The sequence below is a fragment of the Monodelphis domestica genome, chromosome 2, assembly GCF_027887165.1.
Source record: "Monodelphis domestica isolate mMonDom1 chromosome 2, mMonDom1.pri, whole genome shotgun sequence".
NCBI lineage: Eukaryota > Metazoa > Chordata > Mammalia > Didelphimorphia > Didelphidae > Monodelphis > Monodelphis domestica.
In genome coordinates this window covers 245,111,486-245,138,927 of record NC_077228.1, presented here as the reverse complement: position 1 = coordinate 245,138,927, position 27,442 = coordinate 245,111,486, and the positions used below count along the sequence as shown (strand labels likewise).

Below are 27,442 nucleotides of genomic sequence, written 5' to 3'. Positions count from 1 at the left end.
AGGTTTATTTTTAATTGATAATTAGAGGTAGGTTTACAGAATATAACCTTTTGAGCTGTCTTTGCATTTCGGAAAAGATGTTCCATTCCCTTTTGTGTTCTAGTAGGCTCAAAGTAGCGTTCTATTTTATTTGAATTTTCTATCCTTTATGTTTGAAAATCTTTCTCCTGGTCATTTAGAGAATTTTTGTTTGTCACTAGAATGATTAAACTGAACAATTATATATTTTTTAATCTGAAGTATAAGATATTTATTTGAAGTTAATCTCCGTGTTCTTTTGATTATAATTTTATATTCTGTATTTAGAAGTTCTGAGGAATTGTCACGTATTTTTGCATCATAGTGTTCAAGTTTCTTATTTGCCATGCTCTTCTATAAGACATATGATCCTTGAGTTGTTTCTATCCATTCTGTCTTTAGATCAATGATTTTTCCTTGTATAGAGAGTATATATGCTCTTTTAGCATCATTGTCTTTTGTTTTTCTTCTTCCAGATTGTCCTTTATTTAAATGTATTTGTATTCCAAATCTCTTCTCCTTTTTGCTTCTTTGGAGAGATGTCAGCATTAATTCACGCTTATTTCTGTTGTGCAGGCCATTAATTCTAACATTTGTTATCTTCTGACCTCTTTTGAACTATTCTGGACAATCTTGTTTCTGTCTTCAGACTGCATTTCTGTATATCATAAAGCATTGATTTTCTTTTGCTTTGTAATATTTGTTTAAAGAAATTTGTAATTTTTTGAAATTTAGTACACTTCTACCTAATTTTAGTGTCCTCTCTGTTGATTCACCTTATATTCCTCTGTTACTTGTTGACTTCTCCCCCTTTGACTTCCACTCCTCCTCCTTTCTGTCTTACTTTTAAAGGCATGAAGAATGCCATTGAGTTTGGTTCTGTTCTACCCTTTCTGTCAAGGAGCAATTATAATTACCCACCCTCAAGTTTTGGCTAAATCCTGGATCTTGTTAGAGGAGGGCATCTAATTATAGCCCTTGAATACCTTCCCCAGGCTTTAAGTCCCCAGTTCTAGGAAACTGTTTAATTGACATTTTAATATTCAGCATGAAAAAGAAACTCTGGAAGCATTTTCATAGTGTTAGGGGAATGAACTCACAATCCATTAGCCCAGCCCTAACTCACAAATTTGTTTCAGTTTTACTTTCCACATCATTCTTGGTAATATTTAGTAGAAGACATCTGTCTCTAATTTATTTTGTATTATGTTGTACATTCTTAAAGTTCTAAAAATACAATATTGATGAATGTTATTTAATTATTATATTATTTAATGTTATTTACTAACTATTTTGATTCTTCAGAAACAATACAATTAATGAAAGTTAGAAAGTTTCCAGAGAAATGAAAATGTATGGATCCAGAATGCAATTCTTTAATTTCTTTCTGTGTCAAACAATTTGGTTTTCACCAGCCTTAGCTGCTGTCCCTAAGTAGTTTCAGAGGGTAAGAACTGGTGGTGCAGTTAAATACAGCACCCTTCCCCATCTCTCACCTTCTAGTTTAGGTCCATCCTTGACATTCATTCTTTTGTTCTCTGGATGTGTGGCATTATTTTCTATCACTTTTTGGAGAGTTGAAGGGCAGGTTAGGAGTTTTGGGGTTCCCCTTAAACTTTGGTGTTCCCCAAATTAGGAACTATGCCAGGCAAAAAGAATACCTACACACTCCCCAGTTTCCTTTCCCCTCCTCACTTAACTGGACAGAGATTGATTCTGACATTATTTTCATTTCTGGGATCCTTGGATTCTGTGATTGTGTCTTGATCGAGTGAGGGAAAAAGAGGGTTAACTCCAGTGGTGACCAGAAGGTTTACCCATTCTCTACAAATTCTTTTATGCTTTATCAGAGATACCCAGTAGCTTACTTGTTGTGGATTTGTGCCGTTGGAAAGGATGTCTAAAAGGTCGGAAGAGGAGAGGAAATAAAACCTGGGGAAGACCAGTCTCTTGGTATCTAGATATTCAGTCAAGGCTTTCTCACACTGGCTCAACCTGAGGATACAGAGTGTAGACATTCATAAACACATTTTTTGAAGCAAATTAAATATTCACAGAAAGGAATGCATAAACATAAGCATACTTGAAAGGAAATTAACCTAGATGTTTGAAAAAAAAACAACAAACAAATCTGAATGACTAATTCGCTTTGTTTGCTAGTACGTTTGTTTTTGTGGTCAAATAATTTTTTATTTTACATATTATATGTCATCCTTGCCTCCCCCTCACCTATTCTAGAACCCACGTAGGACAGTTAGCCAGCCAGAAGATCTAATAGGGACATCCTTCCCACTTTCCTCTTTTCCAGGTTGGGATCTGGAATGTCTGACTGATCCTGTGTCTTGGATGAAATGAGTCACTGACTATATAATTACTTTTTTTAAATTAAAAAATTTTTAAATAAACCATTACCTTCTGTCTTGGAATTAAATCAGAAAAGTGGTCAGGGCTAGGCAATCGGGGTCAAGTGACCTGCTCAGGGTCACAAAGCTAGGAAGTGTTTGAGGCCAAAAACAAAAATGTATTCATATTAGTATATTATAGACATAGCAACACCCAGAAAAAACACAAACATCTAGCACATCTATATTATGCAAGCAATACACATAGTGAAACACTATGTCATATGCTGTCATAAAACAGTCATAGGTCCCAAAAGTAGCCAGCTGAAAAAACTAAACTTAGGTCTAAATGATAGAAAGAAGGAACTTACCTGTTCTGAATATCTTCTAATTGTTCATGAACACCTGGTTTGTTGGTAGCTTCTACCACATTTGGTGTCTTCTGAGCATCACAAACTAACTCTTTAAAATCAGTATCAATGTCTTCAAAATGTTTAGAGTCCTATACATGGAAGTAAGAGAAAATTTTTATTTCTATTTTGTTTTCCATGAAGACAACTTGAGAAAAGAAAAATATGCCTGGAAGAAATTTTTAAAAAATTTGTTCTCCAAAGATCTTTAGAACTTAGTAATGAAAAGAAAGTATTGCTAAAAAAGAATTTAACTAATTACAATGATTTCCTATTGACATATCTATAGGAAGCAAAATATTTATTTCTAACAAATTAGTACTTAGTCTGACTTTTATGTCTGTAGAGTCCATGTAAGTTTTTCTTATCAAAAGAAAATAATTTTTAAATCACACTACCATGTCAGCATAAATAATTTCAGGTCAAATTCTTGAGGAAGATGGATAAAAATATTAATGAATCCCTATGGATTTGCATATTTCCTATACAATTCTAGATTATGAAAGCTATAAGATTCTAAAACAGTGTTGTCATAAACATCTTCTGAGCTACACACATAAGAAAATAAAATTAAAATTAAAATTCATTTCCTATGTTGATTACCTACTTTATTCATAAGACTAAGCCCTGAATGACTTTTGGTGATTTTAAAATTATTATATCCATCTGAAATTGAAGGCTCTGAAGGAAATTACTAAAGAACTATTTCAAAAAAATTTTTGAACAAAGACATAATTGTTGGAATAGATTATAGTAAAGAAGTATATATGGTAATTATTGGGCAGAAATATACATACATACACATATAAAGAAAACTTGTTCATAGGCAATCATGAGATAAGTAGAGAAAAAATACAGGTTGAATATAAATTTCTTTGATGTTCTCATTAAGACCTTTTAACTCCACTGACTGAACATGGCAAAGTCACAAAATGTGTTTGCTCTTTTGTTTTTGTGGCCAAATCACTTTTTATTTTATATATGTCATCCTTGCCTTTCCCCCACTACTTTCCTGGATCTAAACCATTCTAGAACCTATATAGGACAGCTAACCAGCCAGAAGACAACTTCTACCAGGACATCCTTCCCACTTTCCTTCTTTCTTGGCTAGGATCTGGATCCTTGACTGATCCATGGCCTGGATGAGATGAGTCACCAACTACATCATTTTTTTTAATTTTTAAAAAATAAACCCTTACATTCTGTCTTAAAATTAACACTATGTATTGATTACAAGGCAGAAGAGTGGTAAGGGCTAGGGAATGGGAGTTAAGTGACTTGTCCAGGGTCACACAACTAGGAAGTGTTTGAGGTCAGATTTGAACCGAAGGACCTTCTATCTATAGGCCTGGCTCTCATATCCACTGAGCCACCTACCTGCCCTGTAACTACATAATTTCAATGAGATGGAGGACCTCCAGACTTTGTCATGTGCTCTCTATGTTCTTGCAGACCCTCAGTACTACTATCATCTCTATAGAAGGAACTGAAGGATTCCTGGTCCTTTCTATGTGCCTCATCCACCACAGCATGCTTAGGATACTTAGAACATTTTTTTTATAGATTCCTTATGAGTGAACTTTCTTTTGGGATATCTTCCCCAAATAGAGTGGAGGTGCTTTAACAGCAGGTTAGCATAATGCATGGCAAATAGAGAATGCCTAATTAAGGCAAGAAGGCAGTTAGGTGGTTCAGAGAATAGAGCACTGGGCTTTTAGTGGGGAACACCTGTGTTCAAATTCACCTTCAGACACTAGGTGTACCCAAAGGCAATTCATTTAACCTCTATTTGCCTCATTTTCCTCAATTATAAAGTGGGGATAATAGTACTTACCTCCTGCCTATGCACATAGGTTCGTTTATTATATAGGCTTATTGAGTACATACTTCTTTGTCACACAATCAATTTTCTACATACATTATCTACATTTATTTGGATATGTCAGACTTGAACAAATCACTTAATCAACATTTCTGTGAAGTTGCTACAACAAAGAATTCTGTGATCATTTACCATGTTGCTACAACAGAGAAATGTGTGATGGAGATAAATGACATGGATAGGGTAGTCTGGAGGTTAGTTTCTCTTGACCTGCTGAGAGAATCATTGTCCTTTTGATCAGCTTTCACAATCAATCACAATTACTTAGGAGATAAATAACAAAACATTTCATATCTAAGTACGGTGTTAAAAGTTAACTTAAAGCAGACCAGAATTAGGGTTTTCCTCAATTTACAAGTTCTCTTTTTCTTGTGTTACTTTAAAAAACCTGGCAATGTTGCCTGGTTTCTGTTCAACAATAAATTCACTTTGGGATATGGTGATTTGAACTGTGGGAGGTTAAATGCATTTGTTTTGTATGTATACTCTTATGTCAAAGGGGACTGTTCCCAATTGGCTTTTTGTCAATCTGCCTAGCAATCATCGGTTTTGTTCTTTCTTTTATATCTACAAATTATTGTAATTTATAAGTTGATTATGTTTATAAGATCCACTGGGGAGACTAGTCTTCCAAAGGATCTTAGGGGAATGTGAAATTAGAATCTGTTACCCTAAAAAGTATATTTACCCTAAAACTACAATTCTCAGGGGCCAACTCATTTCCTGTCATAATGTGCTGATGTAGACAGGAGATAAATGGGTGGAGTTCCCTAGCTTAACACTAGCTCTCTTTCCTTCCTGTTGGTGGCTTTGGTGAAGCAAGGCCTTTTGAGCAGGAAGATTAGCTTGGGCATGTGGTTTTATTTTGTTAGATAATTACTTTTTATTCCTTTACTTCTAATGATTATTAATAAATCTTATAAAATACAATATTTGGAGTTATTGTATATTAATTTTAATTTTACACAAAATGAGTAAAAGTGGGCAAGTAACCTTCCAGGTCTCAGTTTTCTCAAAATGAAGGCATTAGATTAGAAAATATTTAATGTTCCTTCTAGGTATAAATGAAAATGCTTGTCCAAGGGACATATCTATAAGTTGTTTTCCTATTGGTATTGACATGCTTGGATCTCCTAGTTAAATATCTTTTAATCAAGGTAATTTTGACCTTCCCCTTGAACTCAATAAGGAGTGAGATATATTAAGGAAAAGTACACACACACACACACACACACACACAAACCATTCTAGATCTCTAAGCCCTTGTCATCTCCATGGAGAGTGCCAACATTTGCTATAAGTGGTTCTGACTTTGGCTAAGAGGAAGAAGAAGAAATGAGAAAGGAGAATGTTAAAATGCAATAATTTCAGCAATAATTTCTCTCACCTTTCTCACAGAAGCAGGATAAATCTCCCCAGACTCTGCAATTTGACTAGGAATCTTCAGTAGATGTTTTCTTTTCTATTCCATCACCCAAATCACCTACCATTCCTAATCACTAGGCCTTTGTAATTAGGTTAGGCTCTGTCATATTTGTATTACAACCCTATTACTTTCTATTATTTTTTTATTATACATATACAGTATTTTAAGAGAATTATTGGTTAAGTGGCATAGTATGGGCTATCCTAGGTATCTAATAACCATTTATGACATTGTTTCTATGGAAGAATTGACTTTGAGATATAAGCAACTGAATAATGTTTTGGAACACAACTATTTGCAAGTTGGAGTTTGTGGACTGAATAAATCAGTGAATGGCTAACAGAGGAACAGTCAGTCTATAAAAAAGTAGCTATACTTCAAAGTAGCTCTTTTGTCCAGCTGAGATAAGGAAAGAGTAACAATATACCAATTAGAATAAATTAAAGAGGGTAACTAACGATAAGGATAAAGGTGGAAAGCCAAGAAAGAAAAGACACTAGGTAACAATTGGCAGAGAATATTTAGTTGTCTTGGCTGTGTGTGGTGTGCAATTTAGCATTTAGTTCACTAGATAAACCCCAGTACTTTATAGAAATATCTAATTACGAAGGAATTTGTACTTGGCTACTCATGAGTTTCACTTTGAATTAGGAGCAGAGAGCTGGCTATAGAGCCTTAATTCAAATCTGACCTCAGACACTTAGAAGCTGCGTGACCTGGAGCAAATAATTTAACGTGTTTGCTTCAGTTTTCTCATCTGAAAGGAGAATAATAATAGCACCTATCTCATAGGGTTGTTGTGAGATAAAATAAGGAAATAAAATAATATTTGTAAAGTGACTAGCATAGTGCCTGGCACAGAGTAGGCATCATATAAATATTATCTCATCTACTAGCACACATCATTCCAACAGCAGCCAACTGCAAATTATAATTAGATTTTATTTTCAACTTCCTTTTCTATTCCAATGTTTACTAAGTTATGCAGTAAGCAAAATTATTTCCCATGAATTTAACCTCATTTAATTTAATTTGTCTTTTTTATTTGTGTCAACCATTGGTAAGCATTTCTGAATTGGGCCAAGGAAAAGTAAAAGTAAAGAGTAAGGAGAGTCTAAAAATGGGATAATTTGATCTTGAAATCAGTATCATAAATTTAAGATAATCTGTCTCTCATCATGTACCTTAGGAAGCTGTGCTCGTATATCTTCAGATCCAATGAAAATGCTTTCAAGATGAGACCATGTACGCTGTACTTCAAACCAGATTGAAATGACAGCATCAGCTATTGAGAGCTTCTTCTGCCAGTCAGATACTTCCTCCAGGAAGAAGGCTATGTACTTGGATGTCATTAGATTCTGCAGCTGGACTTGGTTATCTTCAAGAGTTTCAATAAGGTCTTCATCAGACCTCATCAGTGGGACCATTGTCCGGGGGTGGGGCTCATAATGAAATTCCATCCCTGCCCAAGTGGCTTTTAGTTCCTTTAGAACTTTTTCCATGTCCATCTCTTTCACAGCTTTGTCTACAATGCCCTGGATCGCCTCTTCAAAGTTGTGTAGCTCAAGCTTAAGTAAGTCTTCAAGGGTGGTATCATCATTCATGATGAATTTCATACCTGTAGCCTGCATCAGCTGGTTCCAGTGCCTCTCTCTTATGGCTGGATTTTGAAGTTCAGACACAGCCCGTAAGGATGTTAGGATGTTCTTCAGAGTGTTGTCCAGCCCCATGAAAGCATCCCAGGCTCTCACATCCTTGCCAAGTTTCCATATTTGTTTGGCAAAACTTTTACATTCTAAGTCCATATTCTCTACATTAATATTCCTCCATTTGGTTACCTTCCAGTTATTGATGCTAAAATTCACTAGGTCAATCATATCCCAAAGCTCCTTCAACAAGCAGATCTCCTTCCTGCATTGTTTTAAATGTTTGTAATCAGGAATGTTGACTTCAAACAAATTTGTAGAGTCTGAAATGGAGGACATGAAAGATTCCATCTGTTGGATTTGAATGTTTTTGGCATCCAAGACTTGGTGAGGCTTAATGCTATCATACCTAGGAAACACAATTGATTTCCTTCTTAATCAATGGAAAAATTCACAGAATCTCCTCTACATTATCAGTCTGAAACTCAAGCTGCTGTCTTTAAAGACTGAAGAGCAGCAGGGACTTCATCAAATATTGAAGCCAGGGGAGAAATTATAGGAAAAATTGGTGGAAAGCTGTAGTGTATAGGAGTAGTGCTAATTCAAAGGAAATATTGTGCTTGATATTTTTCTTCACATCTGGGAGGGGCAGAAGCCAGATACAAAAACCTTCTTTTATCCTCTTAGAAATTTTTTCTCGCTCCTTTTGCTCTTCTACAAGCTAACTTGATATAAATAAAATTATACACTTGAGAAGATAGATGATAAAAGCACACGGCATCCACCAATTCTGACCCTGTCATACTCATGACATCATTTTTTTCATTAAAATTATTTTTTACTAATTACATGTAATAAAAAATTTCTACACAAGTTTTCCTAAGTTAAATGATTGAACCTCCTTCTCTTCCTCCCTCTCTTCCCTTCTACTTCCCAGGTAATGTTAGGCATTTTGATCTGGGTTATACATATATTATCATGCAAAAAATTTCCATATTGCTCATTTTTGTAAGTGAGTAATCTTATAAAAGTGAAACCCCCAAATATAAAACCAAAGAAACAATAGCAATACAGTATTTGAGTTTTATTTTTTCTCTCCTTTTTGTATTTGAAGCACATATCATCAGTACGGAGAATATTTTTCTTTAAGTTTTTTGATTTTTTTAGTAAACTAAGTTTAAAATACATTTGTTCTAATATTAATATATACTCAAAAAGCTTTAGACTATAAAAATGATGCAACTGATTGTTTAAAAATAATGGGACTTAAGGAGTCAACATGGCAGCATAGAGGCTGTGAATGTTCAGACCTCTGAAAATCCTTCCTTACCAATTAAAATGCTCCTATGGGACTAAAAACCAAACCTAACAACAGGACAGAGCCAAGGAAACCTCCTGCTGGACTCAACTTAAAAGGTACACCCCCCAAAAGCCGGAATTCGAGAACACTCGAGTTTAAGAGGAAAGAAGAAGGAAGGTTCCAGGACTCCTCCACCTACAGTACTGAGCCTCCAGCAGTAGCTGGAATCTCTGGGTGGGCAAGGGCAATAGTCTGGAGGGAGCACCTTGTGGACAAAGCTGTGCAAGGCTCAGGGCTTTGAAAACAGGCAGTGGGGAAGCAGTTGGAAAAGAAACACAGAATACTCAGCATAGTCACAGCTGAGACATTTCATATTGCCCCCTCCTTCCCAAAGTTTTGGCCCTCAGGGCACATCCAGCTCTGCAATTTCAACTACTGTGGGCTTAATCTTATCAAGCCTTCAGAGGGCAGGTAACTCAAGCTCCAACAACCCTCGCCCACAGACTGCTCTGAGAGCGTTGCTAAGCTCAAGGGGTGAAGGTTGACAGAAAAGCCCAAACCTACAGATTCAATACATAATGAGAGGAGCAAGAGTGAAGGCAACTACAGGGGGGAAAGAAGGGGTAAATATGAGCAAACAACAGAAAAAGAAAAAAAGAAATTACAATCAACAGACTCTATACAGGCAATGAACAAAGAGCAAATGTAACAGAGAAGCATCAAGGAACATCAAGCAAAACCAAATAAACACGAGTGAATTGGAAACAGGCTTTGGAAGAACTCAAAATATAGTTCAAAACACAATTAAGAGAGAATGAAGGCAACTGGGAAAAGAACATAAAAAGCAAGATAAGACATCTGGAAACAGAAAATAATGTTTTGAAAGCCCAAATTAATAAGCTTGAAAATGAGTCAAAGGAGACGAAAGATGACCTCCAAAGGAAATCAAACCAGAAGGAGAAGGATAAATAAAAAGCCAGGGAAGAAATTCAGTCTTTAAAAACCAGAATACAACAATTAGAAGCAAGTGACTTCACAAGGCAGCAGGACACTATAAAACAAAACCAAAAGAATGAAAAAATTGAGGAAAATATGAAGCACCTCATTCACAAAACAGAAGATTTAGAAAATCATTCTAGGAGAGACAACTTAAGAATCATTGGTCTACCAGAAGACCATGACAAAAGAAAAAGCCTAGACATCATCCTACAGGAAATTATCCAAGAAAACTGCCCTGATATTCTAGAGCAAGAGGGAAAAGTAGAGATTGAAAGAATCCATAGATCACCTCCTGTACTTAATCTCCAACTGACAACACCCAGGAATGTTATAGACAAATTCAAGAACTATTAGACCAAAGAAAAAATATTACAAGCTGAGAAGAAGAAGTCATTCATATGTCATGGAAGTACAGTGAGGATAACACAGGATCTGGCTGCATCTACACTGAAGGACTGAAAGGCATGGAATATGATATTCTGGAAAGCAAGGGAACTAGGTCTACAACAAAGAATCAACTACCCAGCAAAACTGACAATATTCTTATAGGGGAAAGTATTGTCATTTAATAAAATAGAAGCATTCCAAGCCTTTATAAAGCAAAGACCAGACTTGAAGAGAAAATTTGATGCCCAAACACAGAACCCAAGAGAATCATCAAAAGTTAATTTAAAAAGAGGGAAAAAAAGAAAAAAAAAACTTTTTATAAAGACACCCAATAAGTTAAAATAATATGTATGCCTATAAGAAAAGAGGATATTGGTAATTCTTAAAAATTGTTATTATCACCTGGGTAGCTAGAAGAATTATACTTAGAGGGAATAGTGACAAACTGTATAGGATGAAATGATAAAACATAAATATGTATATATATATGTATATAATATATATACACATATATATATATATACAGCTAGAGTTTAAAAAGAGATTAATATTAAGAGAAATGAGAAAAGAAACAAATGGGATGAATTTGTATGTCACAAAGAAGCACATGATGGGAGGAGAACATCAATAAACTGGAAGGGAAAAGAGGTTGGAGATAGGAAAAACTCAATTGACTCAAAGAGGGAAAAACAATCAAATACATTGGGGCAGAGAATTGATTTGTGCCCTATAGGGTAACAAAAGGAATGGTGGGGAGGGAAGCAATTCATGGGAGGGAGAGGGTAGGGGTAGTTTAAAAAGACTGTAAAGAAAATAAGAAGAGAATTATAAGGTAGGGGAGTAGATAAGGAAGTAAAATAAGGGTGGGAATTAGGGGGACTGATTAAAAACAAAACACTGGTGTAGAAGGAAATAGTGAAAGAAGAAAGGGCAAGACTAGGAGTGGAAATCAAAATGATGGGAAATACACAGCTGGTAATCATAACTCTGAATATGAATGGAATCAACTCACCCATAAAATGCAAGCGAATACCAGAGTACTGTAGAAAGCAAAACCCTACCAATATGCTGTCTACAAGAAACACACATGAGGAAGGTAGACATATATAGGGTAAAAGTAAGATGATGGAGCCCACAGGAGTTGCAATCATGATATCTGACAAAGCCAAAGTAAAAATAGATCTAGTTAAAAGAGAGAGGGAAGGTAATTACATCTTGATAAAAGGAAGAATAGACAATGAGGAAATATCAGTACTCAACATGTATGCACCAAATGGCATAGCATCCAAATTTCTAAAGGAGAAACTAATGGAGTTTAAGGACGAAATAGATAGAAAAACTATAGTAGTGGGAGACCTGAACCTTCCTCTATCAGAACTAAATAAATCAAACCAAAAAATAAAGAAGAAAAAGGTAAGAAAAGTGAATGAAATCTTAGAAAAAATTATACTTAGTAGATATATGGAGGAAAAAAAATTGGGACAAAAAGGAATACATCTTTTTTTCAGCAGTACATGGTGCATTCACAAAGATTGATCATGTACCAGGGCATAAAAACATTGCAAATAAGTACAAAATAGCAGAAATAATAAACGCAACCTTTTCAGATCACAATGCAATGAAAATAATAATTAGTAAGGGCAAATGGAGAGGCAAATCCAAAATTAATTGTGTGGAAAAGAAAGTGGGAAAGCATTCAACAAGACAGGAGCAGCCGAGACTGATGACCTGTCATTCAAAAGAAAGTATTCTATTTGGAATGTTACCAGGAGAAGCAGTCAGAGGAAGGAACAGACCAACTGAAGAGTTATGCCTTTAACCTTGAAGACAGAAAGGAGAAGTTGTCTCTGGGTTTTGAAGACAGAAGAAAGAAAGACAAAGTCCAGCTACCTCTCTCTCTGTGTTGATCTGTTGTGATAGTGACTGAACTTCCAGACCTATCAGCCATTTCTACCAGTTGAAACATTCCACCATCCTTCAACTTAAGACTCATTGTAGTATTAGAGAAATCCCATAACCTATTACCTCTATTTCTTATCATTCCCTGACTTCTCCAATAAACCCATAAGATAAAGAAGAGAAAAGTATTTCATTTGAGACATCATAAAACTCACCCATAGTTGATATAGAGAAATGAGAAGAAGAATCAAAAGGAAGAAGAGGGAAGAAGAAAGAAGTGGGAGGGGATGCTGCAGGGAGGTTGAAAGAGGGAGGAGGGAAAGAGAAAGAAAGGATATTACAACCTGATCTGTTAGCTATCAATTACCAATCAAAATAGTCCCTTATTACAATCAGAAATTAAATACTATGATTCTCCAAAACTGGTTAGTTAAAGAACAACTCATAGAAACAATTAATAACTTTATTGAAGAAAATGACAATGATGAGACATCCTTTCAAAATCTAAGGGATGCAACCAAAGCAGGACTCAGAGGGAAATTTATATCCTTGAGTTCATATAGTAACAAATTAGGGAGGGAAGAGGTCAATGAATTGGGCATGCAAATTAAAAAACCTAAAAAGTGAACAAATTAAAAATCCTCAGATGAAGAGTAAATTAGAAATCCTAAAAATCAAAGGAGAAATCAATAAAATTGAAAGTCAAAGAACTATTGATTTAATGAATAAGACTAGAAGCTGGTACTTTGAAAAACAAAAAAAAGAGACAAAGTACTGGTAAGTCTAATTAAAAAAAGGAAAGAAAATCAAATTGACAGTATCCAAGATGAAAAGGGAGATCTCACCTCTAATGAAGAGGAAATCACATGATTATCTCAATAAATGAAGAAAAAGCCTAGTAGAAATAATCAACATCTTTAACAAAGTTTCAGGATACAAAATAAACCCACATAAGTCATCAGCATTTCTATATATTTCCAACTCATCTCAGCAGCAAGAATTAGAAAGAGAAATTCCATTTAAAATCACCCTAGACAATAGAAAATATTTAGGAATTTATCTGCTGAGACAAACACAGGAACTATATGAACCCAACTACAAAACACTATCCACACAGATCTGAAAAACTGGAAAAACATCAATTGCTCATGGATAGGACCAGCTAACATAATAAAAATGGCAATCCTATCCAAGTTGATTTACTTATTTAGTGCCATACCCATTGAACTACCAAAAAACTTTTTTACTGAATTAGAAAAAAACATAACAAAGTTCATTTGGAAGAACAAAAAAATCAAAGATATCCAGGGAAATCATGAAAAAAATGCGAAGGAAGGAGGCCTTGCTGTCCCAGATCTCAAACTATACTATAAAGCAGTGTTCATGAAAACAATATGGTACTGGCTAAGAGACAGAAAGGAGGATCAGTGGAATAGACTTGGGGTAAGTGACCTCAGCAAGACAGTCTAGGATAAGCCCCAAATCCCAGCTTTGGGGACCAAAATCCACTATTTGATCAAAACTGCTGGGAAAATTGGAAGACAGTATGGGAGAGATTAGGTTTGGATCAACATCTCATACCCTACACCAAGATAAACTCAGAATGGGCGAATGACTTGAATATAGAGAAGGAAACTATAAGTCAATTAGGTGAACACAGAATAGTATACATTTCAGATCTTTGGGAAAGGAAAGTTTTAAAAAACAGAGAAGAGTTAGAAAAAAATCACGAAATGTCAAATAAATAATTCTGATTACATCAAATTAAAAAGTTTTTGTACAAACAAAACCAATGCAACCAAAATTACAAGGGAAGCAACAAATTGGGAAACAATCTTCATAACAGAAACCTATGTCAAAGGTCTAATTTCTCAAATTTATAAAGAGCTAAACCAATTGTACAAAAAAAATCAAGCCATTCTCCAATTGATAAATGGGCAAGGAACATGAGCAGGCAATTTTCAGTTAAAGAAATCAAACCTATTAATCAGCACATGAAAAAGTGTTCCAAATCTCTAATCAGGGAGATGCAAATCAAAACAACTCTGAGATGTCACCTCACACCTAGCAGATTGACTAATATGCAGTGTTGGTGGAGTTGTGAATTGATCCAACCATTCTGGAGGGTAATTTGGAACTATGCCCAAAGGGCAATAAAAGACTGCCTGCTCTTTGATCCAGCCATAGCACTGCTGGGTTTGTATCCCAAAGAGATAATAAGGAAAAGACAAGTACAAGAATATTCATAGCTGTGCTCTTTGTGGTGGCAAAAAAATGGAAAATGAGGGGATGCCCTTTAATTGGAGAATGGCTGAACAAATTGCAGTATATGTTGGTGATAGAATACCATTGTGCTCAAAGGAATAAGGAACTAGAGGAATTCCATATAAACTGGAATGAGCTCCAGGAATTGATGCAGAGTGAAAGAGCAGAACCTGGAGAACATTATACACAGAGACTGACACACTGTTATACAATGAAATGTAATGGACTTCTCTATTAGTAGCAATGCAGTGATCCTGAACAACTCAGTGATCTATGAGAAAGAACACTATCCACATTCAGAGGAAAAATTGTGGTAATAGAAACATAGAAGAAAAACAACTGCTTGATTACACAGGTTGAGGGGGATATGATTGGGGATATAGGCTAAATTAATATCCTAGTGCAAACAACAACATGGAAATAAGTTCTGATGAAGGGCATATGTAATGCCCAGTGTAATTGTGTGTTGGCTGTGGGAAGGGTTCGGGGGAGAGGAGGGAAGGAAAGAATATGATTCTTGCAACCAAAGAATAATGTTCTAAATTGACTAAATAAAATTAAAAAAGAAATTAAAAAAGAAAAAGAAAAGAAAAGTATGACAAAAAAATGGGACTTTGCTTAATGATTCTGTCTGATTCCAGAAGAAGAGAATACAAAAAGAGCCTCTATATAGTGCCAAAGAAGCACAAAACTACCTGCCTAGTACCTATAGAGCACAAGGTCAAAGAGACAAATCCCAGTGGGACTGATGTAATTTTGAGCCAAGACAAGAGGACTTGAACTTGAACTTGGGATTAAAGGTTGTGGCTGTTTTGACATATGTCAGAGGCAGGACTTCCTCTGACCCCTAAGAAGGACCTCACTTTGGCTATCATTCTGGCTCCTATAATCTAGTCTCTCTTCTATCTGTTATAGTGTTGCAAACTTTCTGTTTGGGTAAGTATACAATTGCATATATCATTTTAATTGGTCCCTCATTCAAGGACCTGTTATAGATTTGTTTTTCCTTTACTTAGATTTTTTAGACATAAGATTTTGACATTTTGTATTTCATTCCACAAGTTTTTTCTCCTTTATTTGAAATTTTTTGGATATTTTGAATTTCTTTTGCAAATTGATTCATATACCTCATAACTCAGCCATGCATCCCTGAGTGATCCCTATGTTTGTTATTATCTCCCTCAGGGGGGACTATGTTATTGTTCTGAACTTTGATTTGAAATTGAGCAATTGTAGGATAAGAAATTTGATACCTCCCAGAATTTAGAAGGCACCATGAAAATGCCTGCAGAGACCACATGCTGCACCAGATGATCCAGAGCACTTTCATATATGAATTGAACTTTGGGGGGTAGAAATGCTTTTGTTTTGAATGTATGCTCTTATGTCAAAAAAAAGCCCCCAAACTGGCCTTTTGTCAACCCAGTAATCATTGGTTTTGTTCTCTTTTCCTTTTATCCACAAATTACTGCAATTTATGTTAGTTATGTTTCCATGATCCTTTTGGGGAGACTGGTCTCCTAACAGTATCACAGGGGAAAATGTTTAGTTGGAAATTCTTGAACCCCTAAAAACTACATTACCCAAAATTCCTTTCTGTGTTACCGAGGATTCTTTCCCTTTTCCTGCATCTTTAAATTTAAGTTTACTGTGACTCCTCCCTCTCTCTCTTCTCTTGTAACCCCAGCTGAGTTAAGTGTAAGTCTTATTTTAGTTATTATTAGTAAATCTTATAAACATAATAATTGAGTTATTGTATATTAACTTTTATTAATATTGTATATTAATTTAAAAACCCATACCTCTGAGCTCCTTGAGAACAGGACTGTATTTTGCCTTTCTTTGTATCTTGGGCATTTAGCATAGTACTTGGCATTTAGTAGGAACTTAATAGATACTACTTGACTTTTAATAGCATGCTAAAAAAACAAGTCTGGCCCTAAGGTTCATAAAACTGGCCCTAAAATTCCTAGAAACCTATAAACTACTTGGTACCCATGGGTTTTTTTTAAAACACTTCTCTCTAGAGGAGTTATGATGGAATATATTAGCTCCTCACATATAGGCAATAGACTCAAGGTACAGAGAGAAATACATTTTTGCATACAGTCATTTTGTGGATTTGGTATGCTGATTTGTTTCAAGAAATTTTTTATTGTTTTCTTTCTCTCATTTACTAATTGGAACAGTTTTTGGGGTAGTGTTATCCTTATTGATGGAAAAAAGAAGTCTATTGAAAGAGAGACATTTTAAGAAAACATAAGGAAATTCAGAAGACAGAGGCAAGGGAAAACAGACATACATTCAAAGTAGCATCTTGAAAGGGAATACTGTTATTACAATGTTATTGCTTTTGTTGATAACAAACACATCTGGAAATCTTTGACAGTCACTTCCAGGGCCTGTTTACCAACCATATATATTTTCCTTCCCCATTCTCTCTTATACTTCTCATAAAAGTCCAATGCAATCTTTTCTAACTTGATCCTCCACCTAATTTACAAATTTATTTATGCATAACTTTTGGGTATATCCAAAAGTTAAGTTCTTCTAATAAAGGACAGAAACTTACCAACATTGAGGATATTCCAAAGATTTTTAGGCTATTATATATAGGCTATTTTATAGTTCCACTTCAACAAATGTTTATTAAGTAACTACTGTGAGAAAGTTTAGATAGTTAGGTGGTGCCATGGATAAAGTGTTTAAATTTGGCCTCAGACATGTACTAGCTCTGTGACCCTAAGCAAGTCATTTAACTCTACTAACTTCAGTTTGTCATCTGTAAAATGGGCTGGAGAAGGAAATGGCAAACTACTCCAGTATCTTTTCCAAGAAAACCAAATGAGGTCCCAAAGAATCGGACATGACTGAAAATAACTGAAATGAGAAAGACACTGAATCAAGTAGTGGCAACACAAAAATGGCACAATCTAAGGAGTTAACAAAATGTTAAGTACAAAAATATAATTTATATTATTATGCAAAGACAACAATTAGGATATTGGTAACTCAGGTGAGAGGTGATGATAACCTGGAGCAAGATGGCTATAGTAAATGGAAAAGAAGGAGTAGATTTCAACTAATTGGATAGGGAGGAGGGAGGAGATACAAGAAAGAATAATGAAAGTTCTTCTCAAGCCTGAGGAAAAAAAGGAAAATTATCATCAACAGAAATAGAGTAGTTAAGAGAAAAAGCAAGTTTTAGAGTGAACATAATACATTCAGTTTGGGACATAGATCTATAACCAGAAAGGACCTCAGAGGTCATCTAGCCCAATCTCCTCATTTTACAGATGGATCAAGATCAAAGCTGGGTCAAGGTCACTTGGATTCTAAACATCTGGAATTAGTATCCAAGTCCTCTAACTCCAAAGAGTTGATCCTTCCTTCCTCCCTCCCTCCCTCCCTTCCTACTTTCCTTCCTTCCTTCTCTCCCTCATTCCCTCCCTTTCTTCCACCCTTCCTCCATCTCTTCTCCCCTTTTCTCCCTCCCTTCCTTCCTTCCTCCCTCCCTCCCTCCCTTCCTTCCTTCCTTCCTTCCTTCCTTCCTTCCTTCCTTCCTTCCTTCCTTCCTTCCTTCCTTCCTTCCTTCCCTCCTTCCTTCCTTCCTTCCCTCTTTCCCACTCCCTGCCATTTTCTTTCTCTTTCTTAAAAACCCTTACTTTCTCTCCTACTAATAACTATTGGCTGGAAGTACAAGGCAAATGGGGTTAAATTACTTGCCCTTGGTCACATATCTAAGAGTTGTCTGAGGTCACATTTGAACACAGATCCTCCCAACTCCAGGCCTGTCTACTGTGCTATCTACCTGCCCCAAGTGTTCTTTTACTTATACTGTACATTCTTTCTTAATTCTACTAATTCACTTTAATTTCAATCACCAAGGAGAGTTTTTAAAAATTGAAATTAGAAGGCAAGGTCACCAAGGGATAGCTTTGAGGGTTCTACCATTACCTGAAAGGAGCTTCTTTGTGGAACTGATCTTGGAATATATTCTGTTCAATAGCAAAAATGGCACATTTTTGACGGAGAGCTGTTACTTCATCTTCCTGCAGGGGAGCTACATGCTGTTTTACAATGACTGCCATCTTCTTTATGTTGCTCCATTTTTCTGGCAATTCCTGTCAGAAATACATCCATGTGATTCTCCCCCTGCCTTCTCATATAAGATCTCAGAGCAGGAAACTACCCATCTTTCTACTCTACCAGAAAGTATTACCTTACAGGGATGATAATTATAATGATGCCCTTGTCCTCAATGATTCCTCTACCTTTCTTGCCACACCTTTTTTCCCCTTTTAATTCCCCTGATACTTTCCTTTCTTGCTCCCTTTACCTCTAAGTTTTTAATGTATTTACCAATATTTTACATGTTCAACAATTTATCTACTTCTCTCCACACATCTTAATATTTGATTATAAATTTTCTACTCTTCTGATTACTTGTTTCCATTTTTATTTTTGGCATTCATTTTATCCTAGTAGTAAAAAGTTTTGTCCATTCCAGTTGAACAGCTCTCAAGTATATAGTCTTGAATTAACCCTCAAAACAGTTTCTCTTCCACACCAAATCACTTCATTATTAAATATTACAACATCTATCTTCCTAATCACATTTTTTCCTGAATTTGTCTTTCATGATTAGAAAGATTTTGTACTCACCTCTAGCTGTTTAAATACTGAATCAGGTAATTCTTGTTCATAGATCTTCAGTAAATCAATTGTGTGTTTCAGTGGCTCAAACATCTCATCAGTGCTGCTCTGTCGTTCTTTAAGAGCCATTAGAGTTCTCATAATTTCAACCAAACCAGCAAAATCACCTTTTTCTATCTTCTTGTTTAAACCACTCTCACCATTTCTTATAAAGACTTCAAGGTCTGCCAAACTAAGCAGAATAAATAGTAAGTGAGATAGTCTCTATTCATCATTTATGATATTATGCTTCAAGGAGTCTATCATATAGTTTCTATTTAATAAATGTTTGATTACCTGATTCACAATCAATGTAAATGTAACATAGATGACATGCTTCCAGTACAGCAAAATATCAGTACAAACCTTTTGTTTTACAAAGGAGGAAATCAAGGTCCAGAAAAAATAAAGAACTTGCTCAAAGTAAACAGGTAGCTACTGACATAGGTCTCCTGATTCTAGTTGAAATTTCTTTCCACTACAACAGTTAACTATCTTCAATTTAGGAATTTGAATGCTTAAATATGAACCATTTTGTTATTAATCAATAAGTATGTTACAGAGATCCTCAACTGGTAAAAAATGATTGATAGATTTAAAAACTTAGCCTCACAGATTTCTCAACTATTTGGAGAACTGAGTCAAATTTATGAGAATAGAAGTCTTTCTCTAATCTATAAATGTTCAAAGAATATGGATATGTAGTTTTTAGACAAAGAAATCATAATTATCTATATGACAGAAAAAGAAAATGATAAATGTTGGAGAAGATAAGAGAAAATTGGGACACTAATATGCTATTTGTGGGATTGAGAACTGATCTAACCATTCTCAAGAGCAATTTGGAACTATGTCCAAAGGACTCTAGCAATATCACTACCAGATCTGTATCACAAAATAGATTTTGGAAAAAGGTACAAAATTATGCATAACAACATTTTTTGTGGTGGCAAATAATTGAAAATTAAGAGGATATTCATCAGTTGGGGAATGGCTTAATAAGTTGTGGTTTATGATTTTAATGATATAAAAGAAAAGATGAACAGCTCAATTTCAGAAAAACCTAGAAACACTTATATGAACTGATGCAAAGTGAAGTTAACAGAACCAGGAGTGAAAATTGCATACAAAATAGCAATATTGTACAATGATCAACTGAATGGTTTAACTTTTCTCAAGCAATACAATGATCTAAGAGAGTTCTGATGAATTTATGATGAAAAATGTCCACTTCCAGAGAAAGAACTAATGGAGTCAGAATGATAAAAGCATACTATTTTCATTTTATTTTCTTCCTGGTTTCTTTTTATATGAATCTTCTTCCACAACATGACCAATGTGGAAATTTGTTTTGCATGATTGCACAAGTGTAACCTAGTTTAATTAACTTACCATCTTGAAGTGGGGAGCATGTGTGGAGGAGAGGAAGGGAGAGAATATGGAACTCAAAATTTTAGAAAATGGATGTTAAATTATTTTTACATAGAATTGAGAAAAACATTATTTTTTGTTTATCTTTTTAACATTAAATATTTTAAGTGATTCTATTCTAGAACTGCCTGAAAAGACATCCAAGAAGCAAAAAGAAAATAGCAAAGGGAGTCATCAGCAAAGTCAGTATAAGTGTATGTGTATGCACTTCACATTACCTGATACTTTTGTTTCCTATAAGGTTCTGCATACAGAAGTAACAAGAAGAGAGGCTTCCCTTGAGGAAGCCCTTCATTGGAGATCTGGGAATCCTGGAAGAGCTATAGCAGACAGAAACAGAGGCATTGCAATAGCACAAATCAGTATATTCTAGGTGTTGGGGCTCTAGAATGACTGGCATTAAATGTCAGAGAAGGCCTTACATATCCAGCCCTACAAAACTCAAAGGAATCCAGGAAGTTTTGGAATTTTCCCAGAAGGTAGAGGGCAGTGAAGGAATCCAGAGAACAGAGAATGAAACTAAGTTGGGTTGACCATGTCATCCAGCAGGAAGAGGAATGTAGATTTAGGAACTAATGGTATAAAGATAGATAAGTAAATCAGAGAAAATCTTGACCAGCATGAAAAATTATTGTAGAGAAATATCATTATGTATGATGATGTGGTGCTAACATTCTAATAGAAGAAGAGTAAACAGAGTGGCCTTTAAAAACCATAATGTTCTCAAAAGTTAATGAGAGATCTATTGATTTAGTTCTAAGGGTTCGAAGAGGGAAGGGATATAATGGTGTTAAAAAGGAATGAAACCTGTTATTTTTCAATTGTAGTATATGAGAAGAATACCCAGACATAAGGAAGGGATGGAGAGAGAATCTCATTACTCTCTGAAACAGTAAAATAAATGTTGAATATACACATTATAGATATGTCAAACTCAACAGGAAAATAAACTGAGATGAGAAGGGGGGAAAGAGAAGGTTAAGAAGGACTGTACTATCAGGGAGGGAAGAGACACAGGTAAAACAAATTTTTTGATCCTAAAAGGGAGATTAAAAAGTGGAAAAGCAAAAAAGCAGGTGGAGTTGTGAATTGATCCAGCCATTCTGGAGGGCAATTTGGAACTATGCCCAAAGGGTGATAAAAGACTGTCTGCCCTTTGATCCAGCTATAGCACTGCTGGGTTTGTACCCCAAAGAGATAATAAGGAAAAAGACTTGTACAAGAATATTCATAGCTGTACTCTTTGTGGTGGCCAAAAATTGGAAAACGAGGGGATGCCCATCAATTGGGGAATGGCTGAACAAATTGTGGTATATGTTGGTGATGGAATATTATTGTGCTAAAAGGAATAATAAAGAAGAGGAATTCCATGGAGACTGGAACAACCTCCAGGAAGTGATGCAGAGCGAAAGGAGCAGAACCAAAAAAACATTGTACACAGAGACTGATACATTGTGGTACAATCGAAGGTGATGGACTTCTCCATTACTATCAATGCAATTTCCCTGAACAATCTGCAGGGATCTAAAAAATACTATCCACAAGCAGAGGATAAACTGTGGGAGTAAAAACACCGATGAAAAGCAACTGCTTGACTACAGCGGTGGAGGGGATATGACTGAGGAGAGACTCTAAATGAACACTCTAATGTAAATTCCAATAACAGGGAAATGGGTTCGAGTCAAGAACACATGTGATAACCAGTGGAATCGTGCGTAGGCTATGGGAGAGGGAAAGGTGGTGGGAGGGGGCGAGGGGAGGAAAAGAAAATGATCTTTGTTTCCAGTGAATAATGTTTGGAAATGACCAAATAAAATAATGTTTAAAATTAAAAAAAATGGAAAAGCAAAAAAGCAAAGAAGTGGAAATGTAAGGGAGTTTATTAGGTTGCTTCTTGAACAACTAGAAAATGGCCAAACAATCATTGTATATGAATATAATGGGAATTGTAAGAGGTGAGATGATTTCAGAGAATAGTAGGTATGAACTGCTTTAGGATGAAGTAAACAGAATTATGAAAACAATTCAAAGACAACAACATTGCAAGGAAAACTAATTTTGGAAGATTTAAGGTTTTTGATTAGTGAAATGAGCAACAAACCCATAATCATGTCTCTGGGGTTCATGAGGCATGTTACCTACTTTCTGACAGGTAGGTCATAGACTCAAGATGTGGTCAGACTTACATCTTTAGATATGTCCACTCAGTGGGTTTGATTCACTTTAGTCTTTGTTACCAGGTATTTTTTCCTCCTGGTTCTTAAGCAGGGAAGGGTAAATGATTTGGAGAAAGGAGAAGTATTACAGAGGAAGGATTAGCCATAATGATATTAAAAAAGGTTATTGCAAGATTTTAAAAATGTGTAGAAGAGAACAGAAGTTCAGAAAGGTGTACAAACAAGGTAATTTTACAACTAATGAGTAGAATTTATCATATATGTTTTCTTTTTAAAAAAACTTTTTTTTAAAACCCTTACCTTCCATCTTGGAGTCACTACTATGTATTGACTCCAAGGCAGAAGAGTGGTAAGGGCTAGGCAATGGGGGTAAAGTGACTTGCCCAGGGTCACACAGCTGAGGTCACATTTGAACCCAGGACCTCCCATCTCTAGGCTTGACTCTCAATCCACTGAACCACCCAGCTGCCCCCTTAAAAAAACTTTTGTATTCTATTTATAATCAATATTGTGTGTTGTTTCTCAGGCAGATCAAGTGTAAGGGCTAGGAAATGAAGGTTAAATGGCTTGCCCAAGGTTACATTGATATGAAGTGTCTAAGGTCAGAAGCTCCCATCTCTAGGCCAGGCTCTCAATCCATAGAGACACCTAGCTGTCCCCCAATATACACTTTTCTTAAAGCAAGCAGTATGAAATAAAGATCTTTCAATTCATTCACATAGTTTCAGACATAATCTTTGTGTGTGTGTGTGTGTGTGTGTGTGTGTGTGTGTATGTACTGCTGACTGTATGAAAGTGTTTTGCATGTGTGTTTAATTCAGAATAAAGAAAAGTTTAAGCCATATAGGAACTCATTTGATATCTCATTTCACAGCTGGGGAAGCTAAGATATAGAGAAAACAGTAGAAATAAAACTTAAGAGCCTAATTAGCCACCCTTTGCTTTTCCAGCCTTAAAAGGTTTTCATAGTAAAGGAAGGTTGATTGCTATTAATACCTCTAAAATTACTTAATATTGCCCTGCATATCTTGGGTATCAAAGAAATCATAAAAAATGAACATGATATAGTCATAGTTATGAGTAAATTTGAAGGAGAATCCTCAGACTATTGAACCTACTTATGTTAAACAATTTTTTATCTGTTAAATAACTAAAATGGTCATGGTAAAAATCAGATTAATAAATATTATTAAATCTTATTTCAGGGCTTCAATGGATCTATGTTCTGCTGGATATCTATATTCCCTTTCCATCAGTGTAGATTAAACTATCCATTATGCCTTCTGATTCTGCATTAATTCTCATGCATATTTCTCTATAAATCTTCCACAGAGTACTGAATCATCATGCTGAGATTCTTTCTTTAGGTCCTTTTACATTACATGGATACTAAAGAAGTCCTCAGACTATCTATCTGCTAACTCATTTTCTCACCATATGACTGGCCCATCTCCTTTCATATTATATATCTACTCAATAAAAAACCTTTATATATTGGAAGGTTATCACTGGAAGGATGCTATATTCTACTTTCCTATCATGGATCATGTTTTATTTTTTTAAAATTGTGGAATTGAAAGATTCAAAACCACACGTTATTTCTGGGAGAACGTTAAATTGTGTTAAATATATTTTTTAACAACCTAACAGGTTCTACATTAAGGGATAAGAAGGCATGAAATATGTTATTCAGGAAGGTAAAAGATCCATGTTTACAATCCAGAGTCCTCTATCTCACAAAACTGAATATATTCTTCCAGAGGAAAAATTGAACAATCAATAAGATAGAAGATTTCCAAGCATTCCAAGGAATAAGCCAGACCTAAACAAAAAAATTCGAAGTCCAAGCACAAGACCCAAGGAAAGCCTAAAAAGGCAAATAAGAAAGAGAAAATTTAAAGGATTCATTAAGGTCAAATTGTTTCTTTTCTATATGGAAAAAAGATTCCTGTAATTCTCAAAAATTACTCTTAGTAGAGAAAAAAATTACTCTTAGTAGAAAAGAAGATAGAAGGAATATACTTAGAAAGAGAGTAGGGAAGTAAGCTGATTATGATGATATAATGTATATGTGTATGTATATATGAAGATATGAAATGATATGTATGATATATATGCATATATAAAAATCAATGGGTGAGAAAAGGATTGCACTCAGAAACAGGAAGAGAAGGGAAAGATAGAAAGGGATAAATTACATAACATAAAGAGGAGTGGAAAAATATTATCAAGAAAGGATTATAAGGGTGGTGATGGGCAATGCTTAAGCTATACTCTCATTGTAACTGCCTCAGAGATAAAAAAAATATACTCAGTGGGATGTATATATATTACTCTACAGAGAAGTAGAAGGGGAATAAGATAAGGAAGGGAGGCAGTAATTGGAGGAAGGGGAAGTGAGGAGTTATAAAAAGCAAAACACTGGTGAGGAGTGAAAGGGAATAGGGCAGTATCAAAAAGGGAAAATAAGATGCAGGGCAACAGTTAGTAATCATATCTCTGAATGTGAATGGGATATTCCATAAAATGGAAGCAGAGAGCAGAGTGGATTAAAACCAGAACAGTACTAAATGTTGTTTACAAGAAACACATTTGAGGCAGGGGAACACACAGATTAAAGGTAAAAGGCTGGAAAGGGATTTATTATGCATCACCCAAAGTCAAAACAGGAGTAGCAATCATGATATCAGATAAAGTCAAAGTAGAAATTGAACTGATTAAAAGAGATAAGGAAGGAAATTATATTTTGCAAAAGGGTACTGTAAACAATGACATAATATCAATACTAAACATTTATTCACCAAATGGTATAGCATCTAGATTTCTAAAGGACAAATTGAAGAAGCTCAAGGAAATAGATAGTAAGATCATACTAGTGGGGGATCTTAACCTTCCCCTTTCAGAATTAGATAAATTGAACCAAAAAATAAATAAGAAAGAAGTAAGGGATGTTAATAAAATGTTTAAAAAATAGTAAATTGACATCTGGAGAAAAATTAATAGTGATAAAAAGGAATATACCTTCTTTTCAGCAGTACAGGGTACATACACAAAGATCAACCAAGTATTAGGGCATACAATCATTGCAAACAAAATCAGAAATAATAAATGCAATTTTTTTCAGGTCAGACTACAATAAAAATAATTAATAAAGTTTCACAAAGAGGGAAATTTAAGATTGATTTGAAACTATATAATTTAATTCTTCAAAAGTGGTGAGTCAAAAACAAGTCATAGAAACAATTACTGATTTCATTAAAGAGAATGACAATGAGGAGACAGCATACCAAAATCTATGGGATACAGTCAAAGAAGTACTGAGGGGAAAATTTATATCCCTGAGTGCATATATCAACAAAATCAAGAGGGAGGAGATCAATGAATTGGACTTACAACTGAAATAGAATGCCTCTTCCACATAACATAAAAAATTAGAAAGAGAACAAATGAAAAATCCCCAGAAAAAAAACTAAATTGGAAATCCTAAAATTAAAGAAATTAATAAAATGGAAAATAAAGAACTATTAAACTAATAAATAAGACCAGAAGCTTTTACCTTGAAAAAAATAAATAAAATAGGTAAAGTATTGGTAAATCTAATTAAAAAATAGAAAGAAGAGAATCAAATTAACAGTATCAAAGATGAAAAGGGCAACCTCACCTCTAATGAAGAGGAAATTAAGATAATTATTAAGAACTACTTTACCCAACTATATCACAATAAGTATGACAATATAGATAAAATGAGTGAATATTTACAAAAATATAAACTGCCTAGACTAACAAAAGAGGAAATAGAATACTAAACAATCTCACCTCAGAAAAAGAAATTGAATAAGCTATCAAGGAACTCTCTAAGAAAAAATCACCAGGACCAGATGGATTCAAAAGTGAATTCTATCAAACATTTAAAGAACAGCTAATCCCAATATTGTACAAACTATTTGGCAAAATAAGCAAAGAAGGAATTTTATCAAATTCCTTTTATAACACAAATATGGTATTGATTCTAGAGCCAGGCAAACCAAAAGAGAGAAATAAAACTATAGACCAATTTCCTTAATGAACAAAGATACAAGAATCTTAAATGAAATACTTGCAAAGAGACTATAGCAATTTGCCACAAGAATTATTCACTATGACCAGGTGGGATTTATACCAGATATGCAAGACTGGCTTAACATTAGGAAAACCATCCACATACTTGACAATATCAATAACCAAACTAACAGAAAACACATGGTTATCTCAATGGATGCAGAAAAAGCCATCGACAAATTACAACATCCATTCCTATTAAAAACACTAGAAAGTATAGAAACAGAAAGACATTTCCTCAAAATGATAAACAGTATCTATTAAAAATTATCAACAAATATCTTCTTCAATGAGGATGCTAGAAGCCCTGCCAATAAGATTAGTAGTGAAGCATGGATGCCCATTATCACCACTATTATATAAGATTTTATTAGAAATACTAGAGATAGCAATTAGAGAAGAAAAAGAAATTGAAAGGCTTAAAGAAGGCAGTGAGGAAACTATACTATCACTCTTTGCAGATGATA

At 34.8% G+C, this 27,442-nt stretch overlaps 1 protein-coding gene across 9 annotated transcripts in view; it reads right to left on the bottom strand.

Moving 5' to 3' along the window:
- DNAH9 (dynein axonemal heavy chain 9) overlaps nt 1-27,442 on the bottom strand; it is a 755,194-nt gene that overhangs the window by 518,941 nt on the left and 208,811 nt on the right. For 8 of the 9 annotated variants that reach the window (XM_056817453.1, XM_056817454.1, XM_016430769.2 and 5 more), the window contains 5 exons: nt 19,240-19,462; nt 18,532-18,698; nt 7,263-8,133; nt 2,732-2,862; nt 1,887-2,013 (listed from right to left, as the gene is read on the bottom strand). In XM_056817453.1, coding sequence (XP_056673431.1) covers nt 1,887-2,013; nt 2,732-2,862; nt 7,263-8,133; nt 18,532-18,698; nt 19,240-19,462 — 1,519 coding nt within the window. Of the gene's footprint in view, nt 1-1,886; nt 2,014-2,430; nt 2,444-2,731; nt 2,863-7,262; nt 8,134-18,531; nt 18,699-19,239; nt 19,463-27,442 lie in introns of those variants that run through there. The other variant, XM_056817456.1, reaches the window with a different exon arrangement.